Source organism: Ranitomeya imitator, chromosome 4 (assembly GCF_032444005.1).
Source record: "Ranitomeya imitator isolate aRanImi1 chromosome 4, aRanImi1.pri, whole genome shotgun sequence".
Taxonomy (NCBI): Eukaryota; Metazoa; Chordata; class Amphibia; order Anura; family Dendrobatidae; genus Ranitomeya; species Ranitomeya imitator.
The window spans coordinates 441,598,293-441,623,320 of NC_091285.1; the positions used below are offsets into that span (position 1 = coordinate 441,598,293).

At 46.4% G+C, this 25,028-nt stretch overlaps 1 protein-coding gene across 1 annotated transcript in view; it reads right to left on the reverse strand.

Moving 5' to 3' along the window:
- CCDC33 (coiled-coil domain containing 33) overlaps positions 1-25,028 on the reverse strand; it is a 197,998-nt gene that overhangs the window by 65,273 nt on the left and 107,697 nt on the right. The window contains exons 14-15 of the mRNA XM_069765644.1: positions 2,741-2,892; positions 1,957-2,005 (exon numbers count right to left, since the gene is read on the reverse strand). Coding sequence (XP_069621745.1) covers positions 1,957-2,005; positions 2,741-2,892 — 201 coding nt within the window. The remainder of the gene's footprint in view (positions 1-1,956; positions 2,006-2,740; positions 2,893-25,028) is intronic.

Genomic DNA, 25,028 nt, shown 5'->3' on the forward strand with positions numbered 1-25,028 from the left:
TGTCTTTCTTTCAATTAAAGGACTTTTTTCTGGGTGTCTGTGTTTTCTTACAATGTGACTATGGGGCTAGTAATGGGGGCATATAATTGAAGCCTCTCCATTAGTAACCTCAGGGCTTGATGTTACCTGACAATGCAAAGGTGACATCAACACCACCCAAACTTAACATCAGCCCGCAGCTGTCTGCATAGCCTTTGTTGGTTATTAATTATAGGGGGACTCCACATCATTTTTTTGGGGGGGTGGTCCCTCATTTTGGTAGCCAGTAAAGGCTAATTATACAGCTATGAGCTGATATTAATAGCCTGGGAAGCTCCATGTTTATTACCCCCTTCCCAGGCTATCAATATCGGCCCCCAGCCGTCGGTTTCCCCTCTGCTGGTTATGACAATTGCATGGGAGCCCACGCCATTTTTGTCTGAAAAATAATATTTTATTAATTAAATACATGTCCAGTAATTTGCACACACACTGTACTAATTGTATTTGTCACAAACATCTATATATCTATCTATTCTATATGTATTTACTGTATATAATCCATCTCTTCTATCCTGTCGGCTCCTGCAGTGATTTCACACTACACGGCAGATGAATTGCCGGCTTTTCTTGTATCTATCTATCTATCTATCTATCTATCTATCTATCTATCTATCTATCTATCTATCTATCTATCTATCTATCCATGATATATATATTATATACATACAGTGATGTGAGCTGCCCCATAGATTAACACTGGTCTGAGTGCTATGCAATGTTTTCTTGCATAGCCCTTGCCCATATTCTATGGTAGTGTGACGCCAGCTTAAAGTTACTACTGTTCTAGACTGTGTTGTGTGTGCTTTTATACTACCCCAAGGGAAGAATACCTGCTACCAGGGCCATAACATAAGTTATCCTGAGGATTGTGCCTACCTTGCAGAACTGGGGCATCTATTACATGTATTATGGCATGGCTGCATGCATGTGGCACAACTATTTTTACCACCATGCTTAAAGGGTTGTCCAGTTAAAACCTATTCATGGGATAGGTGATAACTTTCTAACTGATGGATGTCCCAGTGTTGGAAATTGTATTGATCGGAAGATAGGAAAATTTTTATCCCCTATCTTAACCTCAATCTTCGCGATTCCCTTTGTCCCCATTACAAAATGCCACCTCTCCATTAATTCATTATGGTGCTGCGAGAAAAGGCCATCACAGTGCTTGGCAGCCAGAAAGGGAAAGGATGGAGCAACGGTTTAGCATACATCCTGCTGCTTCATTGAATGGGGTTAAAAGTTCCATGTTCTCCTGATAAGTGCGGGTGTCAATGGTCGGTCCCTCACCAATCTAGGAGTTATGACTTTCCCCATGAATAGGTGTTAACTTTTTTCTCTTGGCAACCCCTTTAACTGCTTAGTATTTTTGAAAATGACTGCAGTGCCAATAGCAGCCAGAAGATGGAGATCCTATACTTTCTATATAGCATACAGAGTATTATGATGAAAAAAAATTTTTTTTTTTTACAACTACGTCAAATATTAAAAAAAACCACATGATTTATGACAGCCTTCCAAGTGATTGTTTACGTCAATTAAAGCCTTTATAAATTTTGCAATAATCACAGCACCATAAAGGCATCTAACATTACCAGTTAAGAATCAATGCTACTCTCCTTCTAATATAGCAGTTATAGTAATTAAAAGCTGTTGATTTGGGTTCTGTATTTTGCTAGGAAGGACACAGAAAATGTAAGTCACGTGTGGATTATTTCTGTATTGAGTAGGAAAATGCACTTATTTAATTGATATAGAATAACAGAAAAAAAACAGTCCTTCTGCCTCATGTCAATGCATTGAAGCATAGGGGGAATATAGATGTATGTGTCAAGATAAGCAGAGCTTTCATTTGATATAAACGGTTTATTATTGCTATTATAAAACACACATATGTACAGATTCTGCACTTACTTGTTCTTGATGATCCATCACGGGGTCCGTAGTCTCAACCACATTATTGCTAAGTGAAATTAGAAATACTTTAACTCAAATGTTCCCTGGGGCATAATAACAATAAAAATAATAATAATTTTATTTCATAGCACCAACATATTTTGCAGCACTTTATCAGTCAGAGCGGGGGTGGACACACCATTAGTGCAACCTCTACAGCTGCACAGGGGCCCAAGAGATATGGGGCCCGCTGTCACTTCTAATGCTGCATGCAGCTTTAGACACAGACATCAAAAGAATTATTGGACTGTAAATGGCCCTTATATTGTTCTTGCCAAGAGCCCTTTTCTGTCTGTGTCACTCCCTGAATCTGAGGGCACATGTACAAACAATATCAGGTGTTACTACAGTATGCAATGCCTATCAGTTCACAATTCAACAAGAGAAGCGAGGGTCCTGCTCACAGGAGCTTACAATCTAGAAGATAGATGAGGATGAGAAGTAATATATATATATATATATATATATATATATATATATTTTTTTTTTAAAGTCTAAATGAGGACTCGTTCTTCAATCATCTAAGATACTAATGGGAGCACTTAACTCCCAGCATGGCGTCATGATTTGATAGGCATTGATTGTTCTTACTGAGTTAGTAGAGCATAGTCCAGCATCAACACAAAGCATAAAAGCATATCAAGCAGAGAAACTTTAAGGAGTGACCCACATGACCTACGCGTTTCAGAAAACTGCAGGATGCTTAACCATAGCAATCACTGATTAGGCTTCTAGGCCTTACCTCAGGTATTGGGGAGCGAGGTTTGTGTTGGACTGTTGTGGTCGATCCATTGGATCAGAGGTCTTTCGTTCCCTTGTCTGTTGAACCCATGGGTCCGGAAGAATATCAGCCAAAGCATTATAGGAGGGCAGAGGAAGTACGTCTTTCTGTAGCTAAAAAATAAAGAGCAGGACCAGTAAATGAAATGAACACAGAATCATTTGCGATAACATGTATACCAAATGGTCATACTTACAGAGGAAGAGTATGGTCTATAAAAGCTATCCATCCATGAGAAGTAGCAGACCCTCTTAACCTGTAAGTTGGTGACGTGACAGTTGTGTTTGTGTTGGTGACAGTAAGTTGTGTTATATTGAGTATACTGATACGTAAGTGTGGAAGCTCCACGAATGTGATGCAAGGAGGATAGCTGTGCACCTAACCCTGTACTAATGAGAGACAGCAGCACTTAACTCTGTGTTGCTACTAACTCCGACCCAAACACACAGCCTCCTCCCTTCACCAAATAGCAACCGCAGCTCTCATACTACTCACCTTACGCGAAGTAGCCAGTGTGGAGGGCAGTCAATAGGGCACGCTGGTATGCGGCAGGGCATCCACGCCCTGTCCTCCTCCTTGTTTACTTATGTTTCCTATAATTCCTCCCCTCCTTACAGAGTATTACGTCTTCTCGAGCTATCGGTCCTGTCCATCTATACAAATATGTTCAGTACAGCAGTCTTCTAAATATAACTTCTTGCCCATCAATTTGACATTATATCACTATTACTAGTTTTCCTGAAGCATGATAAATCCCCTTACACTTCATGGACTTCACCTTCGCTGTGCATGCAGGTTGTCACAACACCGACTCTCCCTGGAAACTGTCACTATGAGGAAGAGGGCAGGACATGGACGCTAGTCTGTCTGGAGACAATGCCACTAACCCTGGGCTGGTAACCGCTCTGCTGATGCATCACTTACAATTACATGCAGACATACAACCATGATGTGATTACGGCAATGTCCTCTCTAGAATATTAGTAACTGATTTATGGCCTGCAATCATTTAAAACCAAACAACAAAACTTAGTATAGTTTTTATATTAGGTGAAAATGAGAAAAAACAAACAAACAGAAATGCAAAAAAAAAAAAACCATATAAATGTAAACAGAAATCATCTGCATGTAGATTTTTTTTGTGGAAGCAGTAAAGTAAAAATCTAAAAAAAAACAGCATTCTCGTAGTTTTGCAAAAATGCAGTATTTTGTGTTTTTTTCTGGTGTTTTTTGCATTTTTTTGTGGTTGCTGGCTGTATATTAATGTGGAAAATATGAGTCCACATATTTGGCGTGATTTTTAATCATGAGGTTTTTTTAGTTTTTTTTCAAAACACTATATGATCTATTTCGTCAATGTGTCTTCCTATAGGCATCTCCAGAAATGCATGTGTTTTCTCCCCCTGTACAATTCTCTCTCACCCTGAACTACTTGTTGAAATGCCTAAAAATCATAGGAGGGTATTTTTTTTTTTCAATCTAGAAAAAAAATGTGCAAAAACTGTGTGACGGAAGTCTAAAGACTAAAATAACGCAATTATTTGCAATAAACGTATTTAAAAAAACATAATAACCAATAAAATATCTGGTAAGAAAGAGAAGAGGAAGAAAAAATGTAAGTTAACAAATGTTCTCTGGTTTCAGGATGCATAATTCCCTTTCCAAGCTTCTCAAATGTAATTATAATTAAGCGGCATGGCATCATTATTATATGTAACATTATCCATATGCATATGGGTATCAACTGCATTGCTTGGTGTATTAACAGCTGGAACTGCAGTCAAAATCCAGTCCTGTAGTATTTTATCTTGCTATATAAAAATTTCTTACTATTTTATTATAATTTGTTCATGGGTAGATCTATAGTTAGCCCAAAATAGTATATCATAGGGTATTCATGCCCCATATAAGGCCTTTATTATGCCCTGGACCTTCTTCCAATATTTAACATATGCATACCTTATTCTTGTAACTGTAAGGGTGTGATAGGGACTGTCATGTGCCTTCCCTCCTGTCAGACATTTGTAAAATCTGTGTTATGAAATGTAATTTTATTGTATTCTGTGGAGTAATTTAGTATGTGAAAATGCATAGAATCTTATAAGCACTAATGTGTGTGGTTCCTGTAATAAAATGTACCCAATGTACAATGTTAGTAATGTGTAATTTATCGGGAAAGTATAGAGCTAGATTTAGGACACAACATTTAGTATAAGGCTTAGAAGTTAGATTAAGAAAGGGAAATATGCAGTGGTGGGCAAATTAGTAGTAGGAAGTAGTTCACAGGCTAGGATACAGTTTGTGACCAGCCCAGCATGGGAGGGGATTAGTCATACAAAAAGGGGAGCATTTCTTGATTAGATTAGAGATAGTGTTAGTGAGAGTTCAAGGCCAGAGGGTTGGAGGCATGTGAAGTACGTATTGTTCTGGCAGTATGAGAATGTTGGCAACTTTCTTTGGACACTCCTGAAACGTCTGGAGTAGATGACCCGAACATGGCACTAGGAAGAGTGCCTTATTCACTTCCAACAAGTGGAAGCCGGACAGGTAAACGTGTGAGGGAGACTGGGTTGAAGAATTCTTCGGAGCTGAACAGAAGATCCCAGGGGCTGAAGGAAAGAGTAAGGCCCCTTTCACACATCGTTTTTTTGCCGTCAGTCACAATCCGTTGGCTCAACGGATCGACGGATCCATCGCAGATTCTGAAAAACTGATGCGACTGATCCATTTTTTGGATGGATCCGACTAGCGGATCTGGCTAATTGGATCAGAGCATGCTCAGTTTAAAAAAACGGAATCCATCATTGGATTCGTCATTTGACAGATCCGGCGCCATTGGATTCCATTCCATTCTAATGACGGACGACAACGGATCCGTTGCTGTCCGTTTTTTCGACGTACACAGAAAAAGTTAATTTGTCCGTTGTCTCTGACTGCCAGACAAACAATTTTCGACGGATCCGGCGAACGACGGATGAAACGTGAGGCCATCTGTCGCAATCCGTCGTTAATACAAGTCTATGAGAAAAAACTGATGACTGATGCCACCGGATCCATTTTTTTAAAAATTTGACTGCGACTGATGCCAAAAAACTGATGTGTGAAAGGGGCCTAAGCGAAGGGACAGTTCAGGTTGAACAAAAGAAAAACATGAAAATGTTATGTGCTTTGGCATCAATTGAACTCGGACTGTTAACCCCTTCATGACCCAGCCTATTTTGACCTTAAAGACCTTGCCGTTTTTTGCAATTCTGACCAGTGTCCCTTCATGAGGTAATAACTCAGGAACGCTTCAATGGATCCTAGCGGTTCTGAGATTGTTTTTTCGTGACATATTGGGCTTCATGTTAGTGGTAAATTTAGGTCAATAAATTCTGTGTTTATTTGTGATAAAAACGGAAATTTGGCGAAAATTTTGAAAATTTCGCAATTTTCACATTTTGAATTTTTATTCTGTTAAACCAGAGAGTTATGTGACACAAAATAGTTAATAAATAACATTTCCCACACGTCTACTTTACATCAGCACAATTTTGGAAACAAAATTTTTTTTTGCTAGGAAGTTATAAGGGTTAAAATTTGACCAGCGATTTCTCATTATGACAACGAAATTTACAAAACCATTTTTTTTAGGGACCACCTCACATTTGAAGTCAGTTTGAGGGGTCTATATGGCTGAAAATACCCAAAAGTGACACCATTCTAAAAACTGCACCCCTCAAGGTGCACAAAACCACATTCAAGAAGTTTATTAACCCTTCAGGTGCTTCACAGCAGCAGAAGCAACATGGAAGGAAAAAATGAACATTTAACTTTTTAGTCACAAAAATGATTTTTCAGCAACAATTTTTTTATTTTCCCAATGGTAAAAGGAGAAACTGAACCACGTACGTTGTTGTCCAATTTGTCCTGAGTACGCTGATACCTCATATGTGGGGGTAAACCACTGTTTGGGCGCACGGCAGGGCTTGGAAGGGAAGGAGCGCCATTTGACTTTTTGAATGAAAAATTGGCTGCACTCTTTAGCGGACACCATGTCACATTTGGAGAGCCCCCGTGTGCCTAAAAATTGGAGCTCCCCCACAAGTGACCCCATTTTGGAAACTAGACGCCCCAAGGAACTTATCTAGATGCATAGTGAGCCCTTTAAACCCCCAGGTGCTTCACAAATTGATCCGTAAAAATGAAAAAGTACTTTTTTTTCACAAAAAAATTCTTTTAGCCTCAATTTTTTCATTTTCACATGGACAACAGGATAAAATGGATCCTAAAATTTGTTTGGCAATTTCTCCTGAGTACACCGATACTTCACATGTGGGGGTAAACCACTGTTTGGGCACATGGTAAGGCTCGGAAGGGAAGGAGCGCCATTTGACTTTTTGAATGAAAAATTATCTCCATCGATAGCGGACACCATGTCGCGTTTGGAGAGACCCTGTGTGCTTAAACATTGGAGCTCCCCCACAAGTGACCCCATTTTGGAAACTGGACCCCCCAAGGAACTTATCTAGATGCCTAGTGAGCACTTTAAACCCTCAGGTGCTTCACAAATTGATCCGTAAAAATGAAAAAGTACTTTTTTTTCACAAAAAATTTATTTTCGCCTCAATTTTTTCATTTTCACATGGGCAATAGGATAAAATGGATCCTAAAATTTGTTGAGCAATTTCTCCCGAGTACGCCGATACCTCATATGTGGGGGTAAACGACTGTTTGGGCACACGGCAGGGCTCGGAAGGGAAGGCGCGCCTTTTAACTTTTTGAATGGAAAATTAGCTCCAATTGTTAGCGGACACCATGTCGCATTTGGAGAGCCCCTGTGTGCCTATGCAATGGAGCTCCCCCACAAGTGACCCCATTTTGGAAACTAGACCCCCCAAGGAACTTATCTAGATGCATACTGAGCACTTTAAACCCCCAGGTGCTTCACAGAAGTTTATAATGCAGAGCCATGAAAATAAAAAATAATTTTTCTTTTCTCAAAAATGATTTTTTAGCCTGGAATTTCCTATTTTGCCAATGGTAATAGGAGAAATTGGACCACAAATGTTGTTGTCCAGTTTGTCCTGAGTATGCAGATACCCCATATGTGGGGGTAAACCACTGTTTGGGCGCACGGCAGGGCTCAGAAGGGAAGGCACGCCATTTGGCTTTTTAAATGGAAAATTATCTCCAATCATTAGCGGACACCATGTCGCGTTTGGAGAGCCCCTGTGTGCCTAAACATTGGAGATCCCCCACAAATTACCCCATTTTGGAAACTAGACCCCCAAAGGAACTAATCTAGATGTGTAGTGAGCACTTTGAACCCTCAAGTGCTTCACAGAAGTTTATAACGCAGAGCCATGAAAATAAAAAAAAAAAATTATTTTCTCAAAAATGAATTTTAGCCCGCAATTTTTTATTTTCCCAAGGGTAACAGGAGAAATTTGACCCCAAAAGTTGTTGTCCAGTTTCTCCTGAGTACGCTGATACCCCATATGTGGGGGTAAACCACTGTTTAGGCACATGCTGGGGCTCGGAAGTGAAGTAGTGACGTTTTGAAATGCAGACTTTGATGGAATGCTCTGCGGGCGTCACGTTGCGTTTGCAGAGCCCCTGATGTGGCTAAACAGTAGAAACCCCCCACAAGTGACCCCATTTTGGAAACTAGACCCCGAAAGGAACTTATTTAGATGTGAGGTGAGCACTTTGAACCCCCAAGTGCTTCACAGAAGTTCATAACACAGAGCAGTGAAAATAATAAATACGTTTTCTTTCCTCAAAAATAATTTTTTAGCCCAGAATTTTTTATTTTCCCAAGGGTTACAGGAGAAATTGGACCACAAAAGTTGTTGTCCAGTTTCTCCTGAGTACGCTGATACCCCATGTGTGGGGGTAAACCACTGTTTGGGCACACGTGGGGGCTCAGAAGGGAAGTAGTGACTTTTGAAATGCAGACTTTGATGGAATGGTCTGCGGGCGTCACATTGCGTTTGCAGAGCCCCTGGTGTGCCTAAACAGTAGAAACCCCCCACAAGTGACCCCATTTTGGAAACTAGACCCCCAAAGGAACTTATCTAGATGTGTGGTGAGCACTTTCAACCCCCAAGTGCTTTACAGAAGTTTATAACGCAGAGCCGTGAAAATAATAAATACGTTTTCTTTCCTCAAAAATAATTTTTTAGCCCAGAATTTTTTATTTTCCCAAGGGTTACAGGAGAAATTGGACCGCAAAAGTTGTTGTCCAGTTTCTCCTGAGTACGCTGATGCCCCATGTGTGGGGGTAAACCACTGTTTGGGCACACGTGGGGGCTCAGAAGGGAAGTAGTGACTTTTGAAATGCAGACTTTGATGGAATGGTCTGCGGGCGTCACGTTGCGTTTGCAGAGCCCCTGGTGTGCCTAAACAGTAGAAACCCCCCACAAGTGACCCCATTTTGGAAACTAGACCCCCCAAGGAACTTATCTAGATATGTGGTGAGCACTTTGAACCCCCAAGTGCTTCACAGACGTTTACAACGCAGAGCCGTGAAAATAAAAAATCATTTTTCTTTCCTCAAAAATGATGTTTTAGCAAGCAATTTTTTATTTTCTCAAGGGTAACAGGAGAAATTGGACCCCAGTAATTGTTGCGCAGTTTGTCCTGAGTATGCTGGTACCCCATATGTGGGGGTAAACCACTGTTTGGGCACACGTCGGGGTTCGGAAGTGAGGGAGCACCATTTGAATTTTTGAATACAAGATTGGCTGGAATCAATGGTGGCGCCATGTTGCGTTTGGAGACCCCCTGAAGTGCCTAAACAGTGGAAACCCCTCAATTCTACCTCCAACACACCCCTAACCCTTATCCCAACTGTAGCCGTAACCCTAATCACAACCCTAACCCCAACACACCCCTAACCACAACCCTAACCCCAACACACCCCTAACCCTAACCACAACCCTAATTCCAACCCAACTCTAAGGCTATGTGCCAACGTTGCGGATTCGTATGAGATTTTTCAGCATCATTTTTGAAAAATCCGCGGGTAAAAGGCACTGCGTTTTACCTGTGGATTTACCGTGGATTTCCAGTGTTTTTTGTGCGGATTTCACCTGTGGATTCCTATTGAGGAACAGGTGTAAAACGCTGCGGAATCCGCACAAAGAATTGGCATGCTGCGGAAAATACAACGCAGCGTTCCCGCGCGGTATTTTCTGCACCATGGGCACAGCGGATTTGGTTTTCCATATGTTTACATGGTACTGTAAACCCGATGGAACACTGCTGCGAATCCGCAGCGGCCAATCCGCACCGTGTGCACATAGCCTAATTCTAAAGGTATGTGCACACGCTGCGGAAAACGCTGCGGATCCGCAGCAGTTTCCCATGAGTGTACAGTTCAATGTGAACCTATGGGAACCAAAAATCGCTGTACACATGCTGCGGAAAAACTGCACGGAAACGCAGCGGTTTACATTCCGCAGCATGTCACTTCTTTCTGCGGATTCCGCAGCGGTTTTAGAACTGCTCCAATAGAAAATCGCAGTTGTAAAACCGCAGTGAAATGCGCAGAAAAACCGCGGTAAATCCACGATAAATCGGCAGCGGTTTAGCACTGTGGATTTTTCAAATCCGCTGCGGAAAAATCCGCATAGGACCAGAATACGTGTGCACATACCGAAACCCTAACCCTAGCCCTAACCCTACCCCTAACCCTAACCCTAACCCTAGCCCTAACCCTACCCCTACCCCTAACCCTAGCCCTAACCCTACCCCTACCCCTAACCCTACCCCTAACCCTAACCCTACCCCTAACCCTAACCCTACCCCTAACTCTACCCCTAACCCTAACCCTTAGTGAAAAAAAAAAAAAATCTTTATTTTTTTTATTGTCCCTATCTATGGGGGTGACAAAGGGGGGGGTCATTTACTATTTTTTTTATTTTTATCACTGAGATATATCCTATCTCAGTGATCAAAATTCACTCTGGAACGAATCTGCCGGCCGGCAGATTCGGCGGGCGCACTGCACATGCGCCCGCCATTTTGGAAGATGGCGGCGCCCAGGAAAGAAGACGGACGGACCTCGGGCGGCCAGGTAAGTATAAGGGGGGGGAGATCAGGGCACGGGGGGGGCGTCGGAGCACGGGGGGGTGGATCGGATCATGGGGGGGGTGGATCGGAACACGGGAGGGAGGATTGGAGCACGGGGAAGGATTGGAGCACGGGGTGAGGGATCGCTGTGCGGGGGGGGTGGATCGGAGCACGGGGGGGGGTCGCTGTGTGCGGGGGGGGGATCGGAGTACGGGGGGGTTTGATTGCAGCACAGGGGGTGTGATTGGTGCACGGGGAAGCGGACAGGAGGACGGGGGAGCGGAGCACAGGACGGAGGGGAGCGGACCACAGATCGGGGGGTTGGGGGGGCGATCGGAGGGGTGGGGTGGGTGCACATAAGTGTTTCCAGCCATGGCCGATGATATTGCAGCATCGGCCATGGCTGGATTGTAATATTTCACCAGTTTTTTAGGTGAAATATTAAAAAACGCTCTGATTGGCAGTTTCACTTTCAACAGCCAATCAGAGCGATCGTAGCCACGAGGGGGTGAAGCCACCCCCCCTGGGCTAAACTACCACTCCCCCTGTCCCTGCAGATCGGGTGAAATGGGAGTTAACCCTTTCACCCGGCCTGCAGGGACGCGATCTTTCCATGACGCATATGCTGCGTCATGGGTCGGAATGGCACCGACTTTCATGACGCAGCGTATGCGTCAAAGGTCGGGAAGGGGTTAAGTAAAGTTGAATCGGTTGATAAGAAGTGGGTGTTTCCTGATTTGTGTGCGGCTGTTCCAGGTTAAGGAAGCCTAGAAACAGAAGAGACCCCCAGCCGAAATGTGAGTGTTCTGTACTACACACACAGTACATGCGTTATTTGTAAGGCGCCAGGGCGACAAACGGCAGTCCCTCGACCATGACTACTGTCCTGCGCACGGTAATACAAAAATCACGGCACTCTTGTGATAGTCCGTCGTAGGTGTTCAAGTTGGGTGTCCAGTCCATCGTGACAACTATATGTAAAAAACTTAGCACTCAAGAGTCCTGTGCACCTTACAAAGCCAGTGAAAAACAGACAGCTCACAGATACCATCCATGTGATGTCTTCATGTATAGAAAACTAGCTGTCAAGGTCTTTACTAGTTTAAGAGATCAATGGCAGAAGTCCCAAGAAAAGTTTTGCCCCCTCACTCCCCCCCAAAATTTTTCCTTTATAATAATTTTCATATAGTTTGATCTGCCATTTCCATATTTACTGCTACATTTGCCTCAAATATCTAAATGGAATTCATCTTTATCTTAAATTGTACATACACATGCTATTTGCAAACATTGGATACCATAAGTATTGATTGTTAAAAAAATATATATTGATAACACGTGTCAGATTGAAGACTGGAGGCCCCCAAGTACCGCTTTGCCTATACAGTACTGGTAGATGGCAGGAGAATGTGGGTTTTGAAATTACAGAATTCCTAAGGATGTTGCTTCTTCGTGTTTCTGCTCAGCAGTTCTGTTCATGTTACATTTTTGAGTTTGGAGTATATAGAGTGGAAAACTCTTGACATGCCAGTTAAACAGAGACTGTGACAAATGCCTAAAAGTGGAATCATTGCACATAGGCTATAATGACATCCATTTTACTGAATCATCATGAAAAGCTATTAAATGATGCATAGTATATGTTTATCATATGCCTGTGATCAGTGGCGTAACTTGAAACTCATGGGCCCCGATGCGAAAGCTCCAACGGGGCCCTCAAATTTTTTAAATCTTCAATAGCAAGTCTTTTTCTATAGGCCAATGGGACTTTTAGGGCCCCCTAGGCTCCAGGGCCCAGGTGCGATTGCAACCCCTGCACCTGTTGTAGTTACGCCCCTGCCTGTGATAGATATCAAAAAGTGCCAACTGTCACCCATAGGAAAATGTATATGGTACAGGTTTATTATGGATTCCATGAGATGGAATAGCGTAGAGTACTATGCTAGTACAACATTTTATTTTGCAATATATTAAAGTAAATCGGCTGAAGGGGGCCAAAAAGATTCTCTTCTGGTACTATTACATGTTTAGCATTTATGCCAGGAGTTTCCGTGATGTACAAATACAAACCAAAAATATTAGTGAACATGCCCCAAGTCTATGTGACCAAGAGCAGTTGTAGCACTTCACCTTCAATGTATGCCTACTATGTTCATTTTCTTTCTCCTGTGTTTTGTCCTTCTACACTTTCTTCCTTTTTGTGTCCATCAGATGCTTGACTTGGTGGCAGTATCACTGGGACATATGAGGGAACATCTCAAGAATAGTCTGAAAATTGACATAGATATTACTACACGGCTTGCTGGAAGTCAGTCACCACTCACCACCGCCTTTGTGGGAAGATCATGATGTTACCTTGTGATGCAGAAGGACTGTCCCTCAGCCCAGTCATTGTGGGGTTAGAGACCTATGAGCCCGCTGGCTTAGCGACCTGGTCAAAACTACAAAAATTGCCATCCCTATAGCTACACCAGTGCCCTTGAGATATAAGAGCTGACCTTAGCTGTACATAGATAAGATGACATTTTTCCTTCATTGTCAAACAACTGTTTTAAGTACACAATCTCTTTATCTTTGCGTTTTTTACGTCCTCCTAATTTGTAGCATTCATATAACCTGAAATGATCCCATATCGGTGTGAAATTTGTCTGATATTCAAAGAGCGGAGTAAAGAATTCCTTCCCTTTGAGTCATAGCATATGTCGGAAATTCTGAAGATATCCATCTTAGAGTCTCCGGTGCAGCTAAAAGATCTCTTTTAAATGTTAAAATTAGTATGATTTGTAGAATCATGTTAGCGTTTGATCCAATTTCCAGCATTTTAATTGATATATCTGACTAGTCAAAATATAACCAAGGGTCACATACTGCCACTTCCCCTCCCCTCTTACTTCTTCCGCCTTTAGTTTTTTCCACCCATTTCAAATAATTCCATAAAAAATTCAAGATAATTAGAATAAATATTTAGGAATTATCCATATTGAACTGTTAGAGACAATACATGGGAATTGGGGAAGTACCGATGACTAGTGTTGAGCATTCCGATACCGCAAGTATCGGCTATCGGCCGATATTTGCGGTATCGGAATTCCGATACCGAATTCCGATATTTCCCGCGTATCGGATACCGGAATCGGAAGTTCCCAGAATTCAAACTGCACGCAGCAGCCATTGAGGAATAAATGGAAGTGTGGGCACATCCTCTTTAGCATGGTGGGCATGTAAGTACTGGCAAGGCTGTGATTGGCTGCTGAAATGTCACTCTGCACTATAAATAACGCTGCCGTCATTTTGTGCTCACTCTGCTGTGATTTCAGTTAGGGACAGGACGCTGTGTTCTAACTGAGGGCCAGTTGAGATAGCTAATTGCTTTATTTTGCTTTTCCAAGGCTAATTTAGCAAACGCTGTGTGTTCACCTTGCTCTTGCCTTGCAGCGCTGTTTTAACAGCGTTCTGCAAGGTCTCTGTGTATGTGTGTGTGTGTGTGCAGCTCACTCTGTAGTCTGTGTGCAGCCATATACCCGGTTGTATTCAGCTCAGGGGGGGTTCACACTGCCTCATACAGTTCTATCCATTGTCCTTTTTTGCTAATAGTGCAGCCTGCTGCACATTTTTTCTAAAATTTCCTATTAGTGTTTTTCCACCCGTCTCCAGCTAAATCGTGGAAAAACACTACATAGGATAACCTAGAGGGGGGTTTTTGGGCCTTGCAGCGCCGTTTACGGCTGTCTGCACGGTCTCCGTGTGAGCGCAGCTTGCCCTGTAGTCTGTGTGCAGCCACAGCCGGTTGTATTCAGCTCAGGGTGCATTACTGCCTCATACCGTTAAATAACTTGTCCTTTTTTTCAAATAGTGCAGCCTGTTGAAAATTTTTTTAAAAATTTCCTATTAGTGTCTTTACACCCGTCTCCAGCTAAATAGTGGAAAAACACTACATAGGATAACCTAGAGTAGGGTTTTTGGGCCTTGCAGCGCCGTTTACGGCTGTCTGCACGGTCTCCGTGTGAGCACAGCTCGCCCTGTAGTCTGTGTGCAGCCACAGCCGGTTGTATTCAGCTCAGGGTGCGTTACTGCCTCATACCGTTAAATAACTTGTCCTTTTTTTTCAAATAGTGCAGCCTGTTGAAAATTTTTTTTAAAATTTCCTATTAGTGTCTTTTCACCCGTCTCCAGCTAAATAGTGGAAAAACACTACATAGGATAACCTAGAGGAGTGTTTTTGGGCCTTGCAGCGCCGTTTACGGCTGTCTGCACGGTCTCCGTGTGAGCGCAGCTCACCCTGTAGTCTGTGTGCAGCCACAGCCGGTTGTATTCAGCTCAGGGTGCGTCACTGCCTCATACCGTTGAATAACTTGTCCTTTTTTTCAAATAGTGCAGCCTGTTGAATATTTTTCCAAAAATTTCCTATTAGTGTCTTTCCACCCGTCTCCAGCTAAATAGTGGAAATATACTACATAGGATAACCTAGAGGAGTGTTTTTGGGCCTTGCAGCACCGTTTACGGCTGTCTGCACGGTCTCTGTGTGAGCGCAGCTCGCCCTGTAGTCTGTGTGCAGCCACAGCCGGTTGTATTCAGCTCAGGGTGCGTCACTGCCTCATACCGTTGAATAACTTGTCCTTTTTTTCAAATAATGCAGCCTGTTGAAAATTTTTCCAAAAATTTCCTATTAGTGTCTTTCCACCCGTCTCCAGCTAAATAGTGGAAAAACACTACATAGGATAACCTAGAGGAGTGTTTTTGGGCCTTGCAGCGCCGTTTACGGCTGTCTGCACGGTCCCCGTGTGAGTTAAACTCGCTCTGTAGCCCGATCTGCAGAAAAAAAAAAAAGTAAAGTTCACCAACACCACTTAACACTTGTGTAGGTCACATTTTATAAATAATAAAGTCTAGTCCACACTTTACAACATTAGTGTTTCTTACACCTGTTAGGAGGAGCATTTCAGGAATAAGCACACTAAGGCCTTAGTACTTTTCTGCTTATCTTTATCTGTCAACCAAGATGAAGAGGGCAGGGAGTAAGGCACGTGGGCGCGGAGCAGGGAGAGGAGCAGGGAGAGGACGTGGTGATTCTGTGCCTGCTGCGGGCACCGGTGACTCATCATCACTCAGTTTCAGCAGGGAACAGTCCTTCATGCGCAGCTTTGTTGGAGAGCGCCGTGCACAGCTGCTGCGTGAAGATCAAATTGAAGCCGTTGTCGGATGGATGGCAGCTAACGCATCGGCATCGACTTCAATTAGTGCCACATCCTCTCAGGCACAGACCACTGGAGAGCAGCCATCTGTCTCTTCACCACCTGCCAAATTGGCCAGGCAGTCAGAGAGCCCAGGACAGGAGCCGTCTCTACTTCTGTTCTCTAAATCTCTTGGCTTGGAAACAGGGGGCCAGCCAAGCAGCATTGGAGAAATGGAAGAAGAGGCAGTGTGCAGTGATGCCCAACAGCTTTGTCTCTCTGACTCTGAAGGGGTGGGTGGGCCAGTGCCTGCGGTGACCACAGCGCAGTACGCATCTGATGATGAAACTCAGGTGTCACTTTCTGGTGCGTACTGTGCTGCCGAGACTACCCAGGAGGAGCAGTTGGTGGCAGAGGGTAGTGGAGATGATGAGGTCCTTGACCCATCGTGGCGTGAGGAACAGGAAGGTGGTGGGAGCAGCTCTGAAGAAGAGATTCCCCTAACGGGTCAAAGAGGGAGAGGGAGGGGGAAGACTGCGGAGCCTGTAGCCTCCACTTTGGCACCCGTTAGGAGCCTGTCTCTTTCAAAAGCCAAAAAGGGTGCTCCCAAGACTTGCAGTGCCTGGTCCTTTTTTGACACAGTTGCAGATGACATTTGTTTTGTCAAATGCAAGCTGTGTCATCAGAAAGTCAAAAGAGGTAAAAGTGTCAGCAACCTCAATACCACAAATATGTGGAAACATGTGCGGACCAGGCACGCGGTGGAGTTACAAAAACACACTGAAGACCTAGGCCAACCAACAGCAGCAGCTACCACCTCTTCAGCTCGTGTTGCCTCTTCCTCCAGCTCACGCACAGCTGGTTCGGCTTCCTCCCAGGATCGCCATGGAAGAACCTCTGGCACTGTTGTCCAGAGACCTAGTGTAATTCCACCCACAGCACCACATTCCCAGTCATCCTCACACTCCCAGTCTACTCTACAGCCATCGGTAGTACAGGCATGGGAGAAAAGGCGGGCATTCTCGGCCAACCACCCCCGAGCACAGGCTCTGAATGCAGGCATTGCCAAACTTCTGTCACTGGAAATGCTCTCATTCAGGCTGGTGGAGACTGACAGCTTCCGTGACTTGATGGCATTGGCAGTCCCACAGTACAAGGTGCCCAGCCGCTTTTACTTCAGCAGGCAAGCTGTCCCTGCCCTGCACAAGCATGTAGAGGGACACATAAAACACGCGCTACTGAACTCCGTCAGTAGCAAGGTCCACCTCACCACCGATGCGTGGACCAGTCAACATGGACAGGGGCGATACATTTCCCTCACTGCCCATTGGGTAAATGTTGTTGAGCCAGGTGTAGATCGTGCGAGTGGCGCAGGACGTGTCCTGCCCACTCCAAGGATTGCAGGAATCCAGTCTGTATGCATTGACTCCTCCTCATACACAAGTTCCTCGGAATCATCGCTGCAGGAGCCGTCACAGTCCACCTCCACATGGACCTGTGAACGTTTACCTGTTATGACCGACATGAGCACAGCCGTGGCCAAACGTCAACAGGCCGTCTTGAAACTTGTTTCTTTGGGGAATCGAAGCCACACAGCGCAGGAGCTCTGGAATGCCATCAAGCAGGAGAGCGATGTGTGGTTTGTGCCAGCGAATCTCCAGCCAGGCATGGTAGTGTGTGACAATGGCCGAAATCTGGTGGCAGCTTTGGCCATTGGCAACCTCACTCACATCCCATGTCTGGCACATGTGCTCAATTTGGTTGTGCAGAGTTTTCTGAGGGACTATCCGGATCTTGATGCACTGCTGCACACGGTCCGCCTAGAGTGTGCTCACTTGCGGCGTTCCAGCTTGGCAAGATCCCGCATTGCTGCTCTGCAGCGCCGATTCCGCCTTCCGGAACACCGCATCATATGTGACCTACCTACCAGGTGGAATTCCACGTTACATATGTTGGAGCGGTTGTGTGAGCAGCAGCAAGCAGTAATGGAGTACCAGCTGCATCAGGCGCAAAAAAGAAAATAACGGTGTGCACTCAGGACAGAGGTAAGTAGGTGCTGGTAAAACAGACCGTGTGGTCCAAAATAGTCCAATATCAAAAATTACCGCACACTTGAAGCTGGTATGATGCAAATATATAACAAGTTTATTGTGTTCACAAAACAGGTTGCCACAAAAAGGAAACAAAAAGTGCAGATAGAAACCCAACGTTTCGACCCTCCCGGGCCTTATTCATGGGGTTACTTGATGCACGCTAGGATACATATGTAGGTGGCAGGCATAGGGTAGGAGGGCAAGTCCCTTGGTATATAAGTTGTCGCTTAACCTGGAACAGGCTGGGAATATGCTGTTTTGTAATGCAAAGCGATAGTGGCACACAGAGGCTGTGACATCCGTAGTGGGCCTGTGTATAGCTGGATGACCCGTGCGGGCAGCACTCCTGAGGCTTGTAGTGATGTAAATGGAGGGTGCTGGATGAGCGGCGCTCCTGCGCCCTGCTGCTGCGACATGTCGCAGTCAGCGCCAATCAGACTTCACAACCACAGAGTGGGCCACTATGAAGGACGTCTGCCAGGTTTTGCATCCTTTCGATTATTCCACGCGGATGGCAAGTGCAGATGATGCACTAGTCAGCATGACTGTCCCCCTTATCTGCCTGCTTCAACAAACTTTGCAAGCGTTAAGGGATGATGTTGTGGAAGAGGTGGAGGATGAGGAGTCACCTTTTCCATCAGCTTCTGGAGAGTCAGCGCCACGTGGTTCCTCACAAAGGGGTACGCAGGGGCCAATTTGTGAGGAGGATGAGGAGGAGTCAATGGAGGAGGAAGAGCTCCGTCCAGAGGAGGGAGTTAGACAATTGTCCAGTGGTCAGTGTGTACAGCGAGGGTGGGGTGATGACGAGCGGGCAGAGATTATGTCTCAAGCAGGGGACAGCGATTCTGGGCCAGTTGGCAGTCTGCAGCACATGGTTGATTTCATGCTGCAGTGCCTGAGAAACGACCGCCGCATCGACCACATTCTCAACATGCCTGATTATTGGGTGTTCACCCTCCTCGATCCTCGCTACCGGGACAACGTCCAAAACCTCATCCCAGCGTTGACCCGGGAGCGTAAAATGCGGGAGTACCACGACACACTGGTGAATTCCATCATCTTCTCCAGTCCAACTGAGAGGAGTGCTGCTAGTGCTTTACAAAGCAGCTCAGTGCGTCGAGGCAGTGGAGGAGGCTCTGCACAAAGAGGGAGCAGAAGCAGTGCCTCTGCCCAAGGCAAGACCAGTATGGCACAACTGTGGAAAACTTTTGTGTGCCCGCCCCAAATGTCTACACCATCACCGGCGGCTCCAGTCAGCAGGAGGCAACGGTTCCGTCAGATGGTGACAGACTACATGTCTTGCCCTCTTACTGTACTCCCAGAAGGCTCTTTCCCGTTCAAGTTTTGGGTCTCTAAGCTGGATACATGGTCAGAGCTAAGCCAGTATGCATTGGAGGTGCTGGCTTGCCCTGCGGCTAGTGTCTTATCGGAACGTGTCTTTAGTGCCGCAGGTGGTGTACTAACAGACCGTCGCATGCGACTATCCTCCGATAACGTTGACCGGCTTACTTTTCTGAAAATGAACCAGGCCTGGATCTCGCAGGAATTTGCCACTCCTCTGACTGATTAAGTAATTGGGTGTCATCCAGGTCTCATCTTTCTACCACCTGAACTGCTATTCCTGGGCTCCAACACCGCCAGTTGCGGCTCAGAAGTGCAGGCTGCACAGTCAAAACATACGACCCAGTGTTATTGGGTTTCAGTAACGTCAGCTGATCCCCAGCTGTGTAGCCGGCAATGTGTCCTGCGATCGCCACGCTGGCACAACAACCTAAATGTAAGGGAACCTGTCCCCCCCCCTGGCGTTTGTTACTGAAAGAGCCACCTTGTGCAGCAATAATGCTGCACAAGGAAAAGGTAGCTTGTTTAGTTTAGCTCCTTGCACACGCAGAACTTAACACTTATAAAATGTGTTCACTGATACCGTTATACCGTCCCGGAGCAGGGACTTTCCTTCGTAATGTGACGCAGCACAGCTGTCATTGCTACCCCCTTGGTGCCGTGCGCTGCCTCCTCAGCGTTGTTTTAAGCTGTCACGGACCCTGCGCTGTTCTGTTATCCCTTGTCCATGCCCAATTTGCGCTGCCTGCCTTCTGACATAATTTGGTGTCAGGCTGGCTGCGCCTGTGCGCCTGCACTGCCCGAGATCCCGCCTCGCAGTGTCTTCTGATTGAATCACACTGCGAGCCTGGGATCCATGGGCATGCGCAGTGCAGATCTTCCCCTCGGGCTCTCGCTCATCTCCCTCCGCCTTCTTCAGACTGTGCGCCGTCAGCTGATCCCTAATAGCATGCCACGGCCGTGACGCCGCACAGTCTGAAGAAGAGGGAAGGAGGGGAGTGAGAGGCGAGGATATGCACTGTGCATGCCCATGAATCCATGGCCTGCAGTGGGATTACATTGGACGACACTGCGAGGTGGGATCTGGGGCAGCGTGGACGCACAGGCACTGACAGCCTGACACCAAATTATGTCAGAAGACAGGCAGCGCAAATTGGGCATGGCTAAGGGATAACAGAACAGCGCAGGGTCCGTAACAGCTTAAAATAATGCTGAGCAGGCAGCGCACGGCACCAAGGGGGTAGGAATGACAGCTGTGCTGCGTCCCATTACGAAGGAAATTCGCACCTCCGGGACGGTTTTACGGTATAAGGGGACACATTTTTAGTGTTTACTTCTGTGTTTGCAAGGGGCATAATTAAAAGAGCAACCTTTTCCTTTTGCATCCTTAGTGCTGCACAAGATGGCTCTTTCAGCTACAAACGTCTTGGGGGGGGGGTTAAAGGTTCCCTTTCAACTTGCTCCAATCAGGCTTCGGCCTACACTCTGTTCCTCTGCTACTCGTGCTGTCCCTGGGCTCTAACACCGCCAGTTGGTGCCTGGAAGTGCTATCCGCACAGTCAACAGTCGCTCCTCTGTTATTGGGGTTCAGTAACGTCAGCTGATCCCCAGCTGTGTGTGCGGCAATACCTCCAATCTGCTCCTCCTGCTGTCCCTGGGCTCTAACACCGCCAGTTGGTGCCTGGAAGGGCTGTCTGCACAGTCAACAGTCGCTCCTCTGTTATTGGGGTTCAGTAACGTCAGCTGATCCCCAGCTGTGTGTGCGGCAATACCTCCAATCTGCTCCTCCTGCTGTCCCTGGGCTCTAAGACTGCCAGTTGGTGCCTGGAAGTGCTGTCTGCACAGTCAACAGTCGCTCCTCTGTTATTGGGGTTCAGTAACGTCAGCTGATCCCCAGCTGTGTGTGCGGCAATACCTCCAATCTGCTCCTCCTGCTGTCTGTTGTGAATTCTGTGGCAGAGCTCCCTCCTGTGGTCACAAGTGGTACTTTGGCTGATTCTCTCTGTAAGCTTCCGTTGGTGGAGGGAAGTGGTACTGCGGCTTCTGAGTTTTCTCCCTCAGGTGATGTGGTGAGGTCGTTAGGTGCTGCTCTACTTAACTCCACCTAGTGCTTTCATCCTGGCTTCCTGTCAATGTTCCAGTATTGGACTTGTTTTCCTCCTGGATCGTTCCTGTGGCCTGCTGCTCTGCATAGCTAAGTTTTCCTTTGCTATTTTGTTTGCTTTTCTTCTGTCCAGCTTATCTATTTGTTTGCTGGAAGCTCTTGGACGCAGAGGGTGTACCTCCGTGCCGTTAGTTCGGTACGGAGGGTCTTTTTGCCCCCTTTGCATGGTTTTTAGGGTTTTTGTGTTGACCGCAAAGTTACCTTTCCTATCCTCGCTCTGTTCAGAAAGTCGGGCCTCACTTTGCTAAATCTATTTCATCTCTACGTTTGTCTTTTCATCTTACTCACAGTCATTATATGTGGGGGGCTGCCTTTTCCTTTGGGGTATTTCTCTGAGGCAAGGTAGGCTTATTTTCTATCTTCAGGCTAGCTAGTTTCTCAGGCTGTGCCGAGTTGCATAGGTAGCGTTAGGCGCAATCCACGGCTGCCTCTAGTGTTGTTGGATAGGATTAGGGATTGCGGTCAACAGAGTTCCCACGTCTCAGAGCTCGTTCTATGTTTTTGGATTATTGTCAGATCACTGTATGTGCTCTGACCTCTATGTTCACTGTGGTACTGAGTTGCCTAATCATAACAGCTGTCCCTGGGCTCTAACACCGCCAGTTGGTGCCTGGAAGTGCTGTCTGCACAGTCAACAGTCGCTCCTCTGTTATTGGGGTTCAGTAACGTCAGCTGATCCCCAGCTGTGTATCTGACAACATGTCATGCGACCGCCACGCTGGCACAACTAAAATATAAGGGGACCTGTCCCCCCCCCCTAGGCGTTTGTTACTGAAAGAGCCACCTTGTGCAGCACTAATACTGCACAAGGAAAAGGTGGCTCTTTAAATTATGCTCCTTGGAAACGCTGAACTACACACTCATGTAATGTGTCGCCTCACACCGTCAAACCGTCCCGGAGGTGGAACTTTCCTTTGTAATGTGACGCAGCACAGCCGTCACTCCTACCCCTAGGCTCCGTGCGCTGCCTCCTTAGCGTTGTTTGATTCTGTCACGGACCCTGCACTGTTATGTTATCCCTTGGCCATGCACAGTTTGCGCTGCCCGTCCTCTGACATCATTTGTTGTCGTCCTGGCTGCGCCTGTGCGTCCACGCTGCCCGAAATCCCACCTCGCAGTGTCGTCTAATGTGATCCCACAGTGGGCCTGGTATCCATGGCCATGCGCAGTGCATATACTAGCCTCTCATTCCCCTTCTTCACGCTTCTTCAGACTAGGCGGCGTCAGCTGATCCCTAATAGCATGCCACGGCCGTGACGCCGCACAGTCTGAAGAAGCAGGAATGAGGGGAGTGAGAGGCGATGATATGCACTGCGCATGCCCATGGATCCCAGGCCCACAGTGGGATTACATTAGATGACACTGCGAGGTTGGATCTCGGGCAGCTTGGACGCACAGGCACTGCCAGCCTGACACCTAAATGATGTCAGAAGACGGGCACCGCTAACTGTGCATGGCCAAGGGATAACATTACAGCGCGGGCTCCGTGACAGAATCAAACAACGGTGAGGAGGTGGCGCACGGCACCAAGGGGGTTGGAATAACGGCTGTGCTGTGTCACATTACAAAGGAAAGTCCCACCTCCGGGACGGTCTAACGGGACACATTATATGAGTGTGTACTTCAGTGTTTTCAAGGAGCATAATTTTAAGAGCCACCATTTTCCATGTGCAGTATTACTGCTGTACAAGATGGCTCTTTCAGCAACAAATGCCTGGGGGGGGGGGGTTAAAGGTTCCCTTTCAACTTGCTCCACTGCAGGCTTCGGCTTACACTCTGCTCCCACTGCAGACCCTGGGCTCTAACACCGCCAGTTGTTGCCCGGAAGTGCTAGCTGCACAGAGAAAAACACCCGCCAATGTGTCAGTGGGGTTCAGCAACGCCAGCTGTTCCTCTGCTGTGTAGCCGGCAACGTGTCCAGCACAAGCCACGCTGGCACAATAACAGACTTTTTCCTGCCTCCAGTGCAGGCTTCGGCCTACACTTTGCTCCTCTTTGATTCCCTGGGTTTCAACACTGTCAGTTGTCACCTGGAAGTGTTGTCTACACAGAAAAAACACTCGCTGATGTGTCAGTGGGGTTCCGCAACGCCAGCTGTTCCCCTGCTGTGTAGCCGGCAACGTGTCCTGCAAACGCCACGCAGACACAACAGACCTAAAGCTGCCACCAGTGCAGGCTTCGGCCTACACTCTGCTCCTCTCCTCCTCCTGCTGACCCTGGGCTCTAACACCGCCAGTTGTTGCCCGGAAGTGCTAGCTGCACAGAGAAAAACACCCGCCAATGTGTCAGTGGGGTTCAGCAACGCCAGCTGTTCCCCTTCTGTGTAGCCGGCAACGTGACCTGCAAACGCCATGCAGGCACCTGAACTGAAATTAAAGGGAACCTGCCCCCCCCCAGGTGTTTCTATGTATAACAGCCACCTTGTACAGCAGTAATGCTGCATTTGTACAAGGTGGCTGCCTTTTTTTCCTTGCCCACGTGGAATTTAACACTTACAAAATGTGTCTCATTACAGACCATTACATTGTCCATGAGGTGTGATTTTCCTTTTTAATGACACGCAGCACCCCCCTTGGTAGCGCTGCCCGTCTTCTGACATCATTGGCTGGCTGGCTGTGCCTGTGCGTCCGCCCTGCCCGACACAACGCCCCTCGTTGTCTGATCTATTTTGACTGCGAGGGTGTGATTGATGGGCATGTGCAGTGCATATGTTCGCCTGTCTTCACTCATCTCCTTCCACCTTCTTCAGACTGTGCGGCCTCATGGCTGCGGCATGCGATAAGGGATCAGCTGAGGCCGCCCAGTCTGAAGCAGGTGTAAGGACATGAGTGAGCGGCAAACATATTTACTGCGCAAGGCCATGAATCCTAGCCCTGCAGTGTGACTTTATGAAAAGGGATTCCTGGCCATCGATAACCGCACCGGCCAACATGAGATGAGGTGAGAAGACAGGCAGTGCTCACAGCGCATGGCCAAAGGATAACAAGAGCGCAGACTCCTGTACAGCAAATAACAGCGCTCAGGAGGCTGCGCCCAGCACCAAGGCATTATTTTGGACACCTGTGCTGCGTCTCCTTAAAAAGGCAAGTCAGTCACGCCTCCAATACAGTTTGACTCTATAATGGGCAAAATTGTGTACGTGTTTCATTCAGCGTGTGAAAGTAGAAAAATTTATAGAGCAACCTCTGACTTGTGGAGCATTAATGCTGCACAAGGTGTGGCTCTTGTACTTTGCAACACCTGAGGGGGGGTTAAAGGTTACCTTTGAAATTGGTTCTGCTAGGCTTAGGCCTACACTCTGCTCCTCCTGCACACTCTGGGCTCTAACAACGCCAGTTGGGGCCCGGAAGTGCTGGCTGCACAGAGAAAAACACCCTCCATTGTGTCAGTGGGGTTCAGCAACGCCAGCTGTTCCCCTGCTG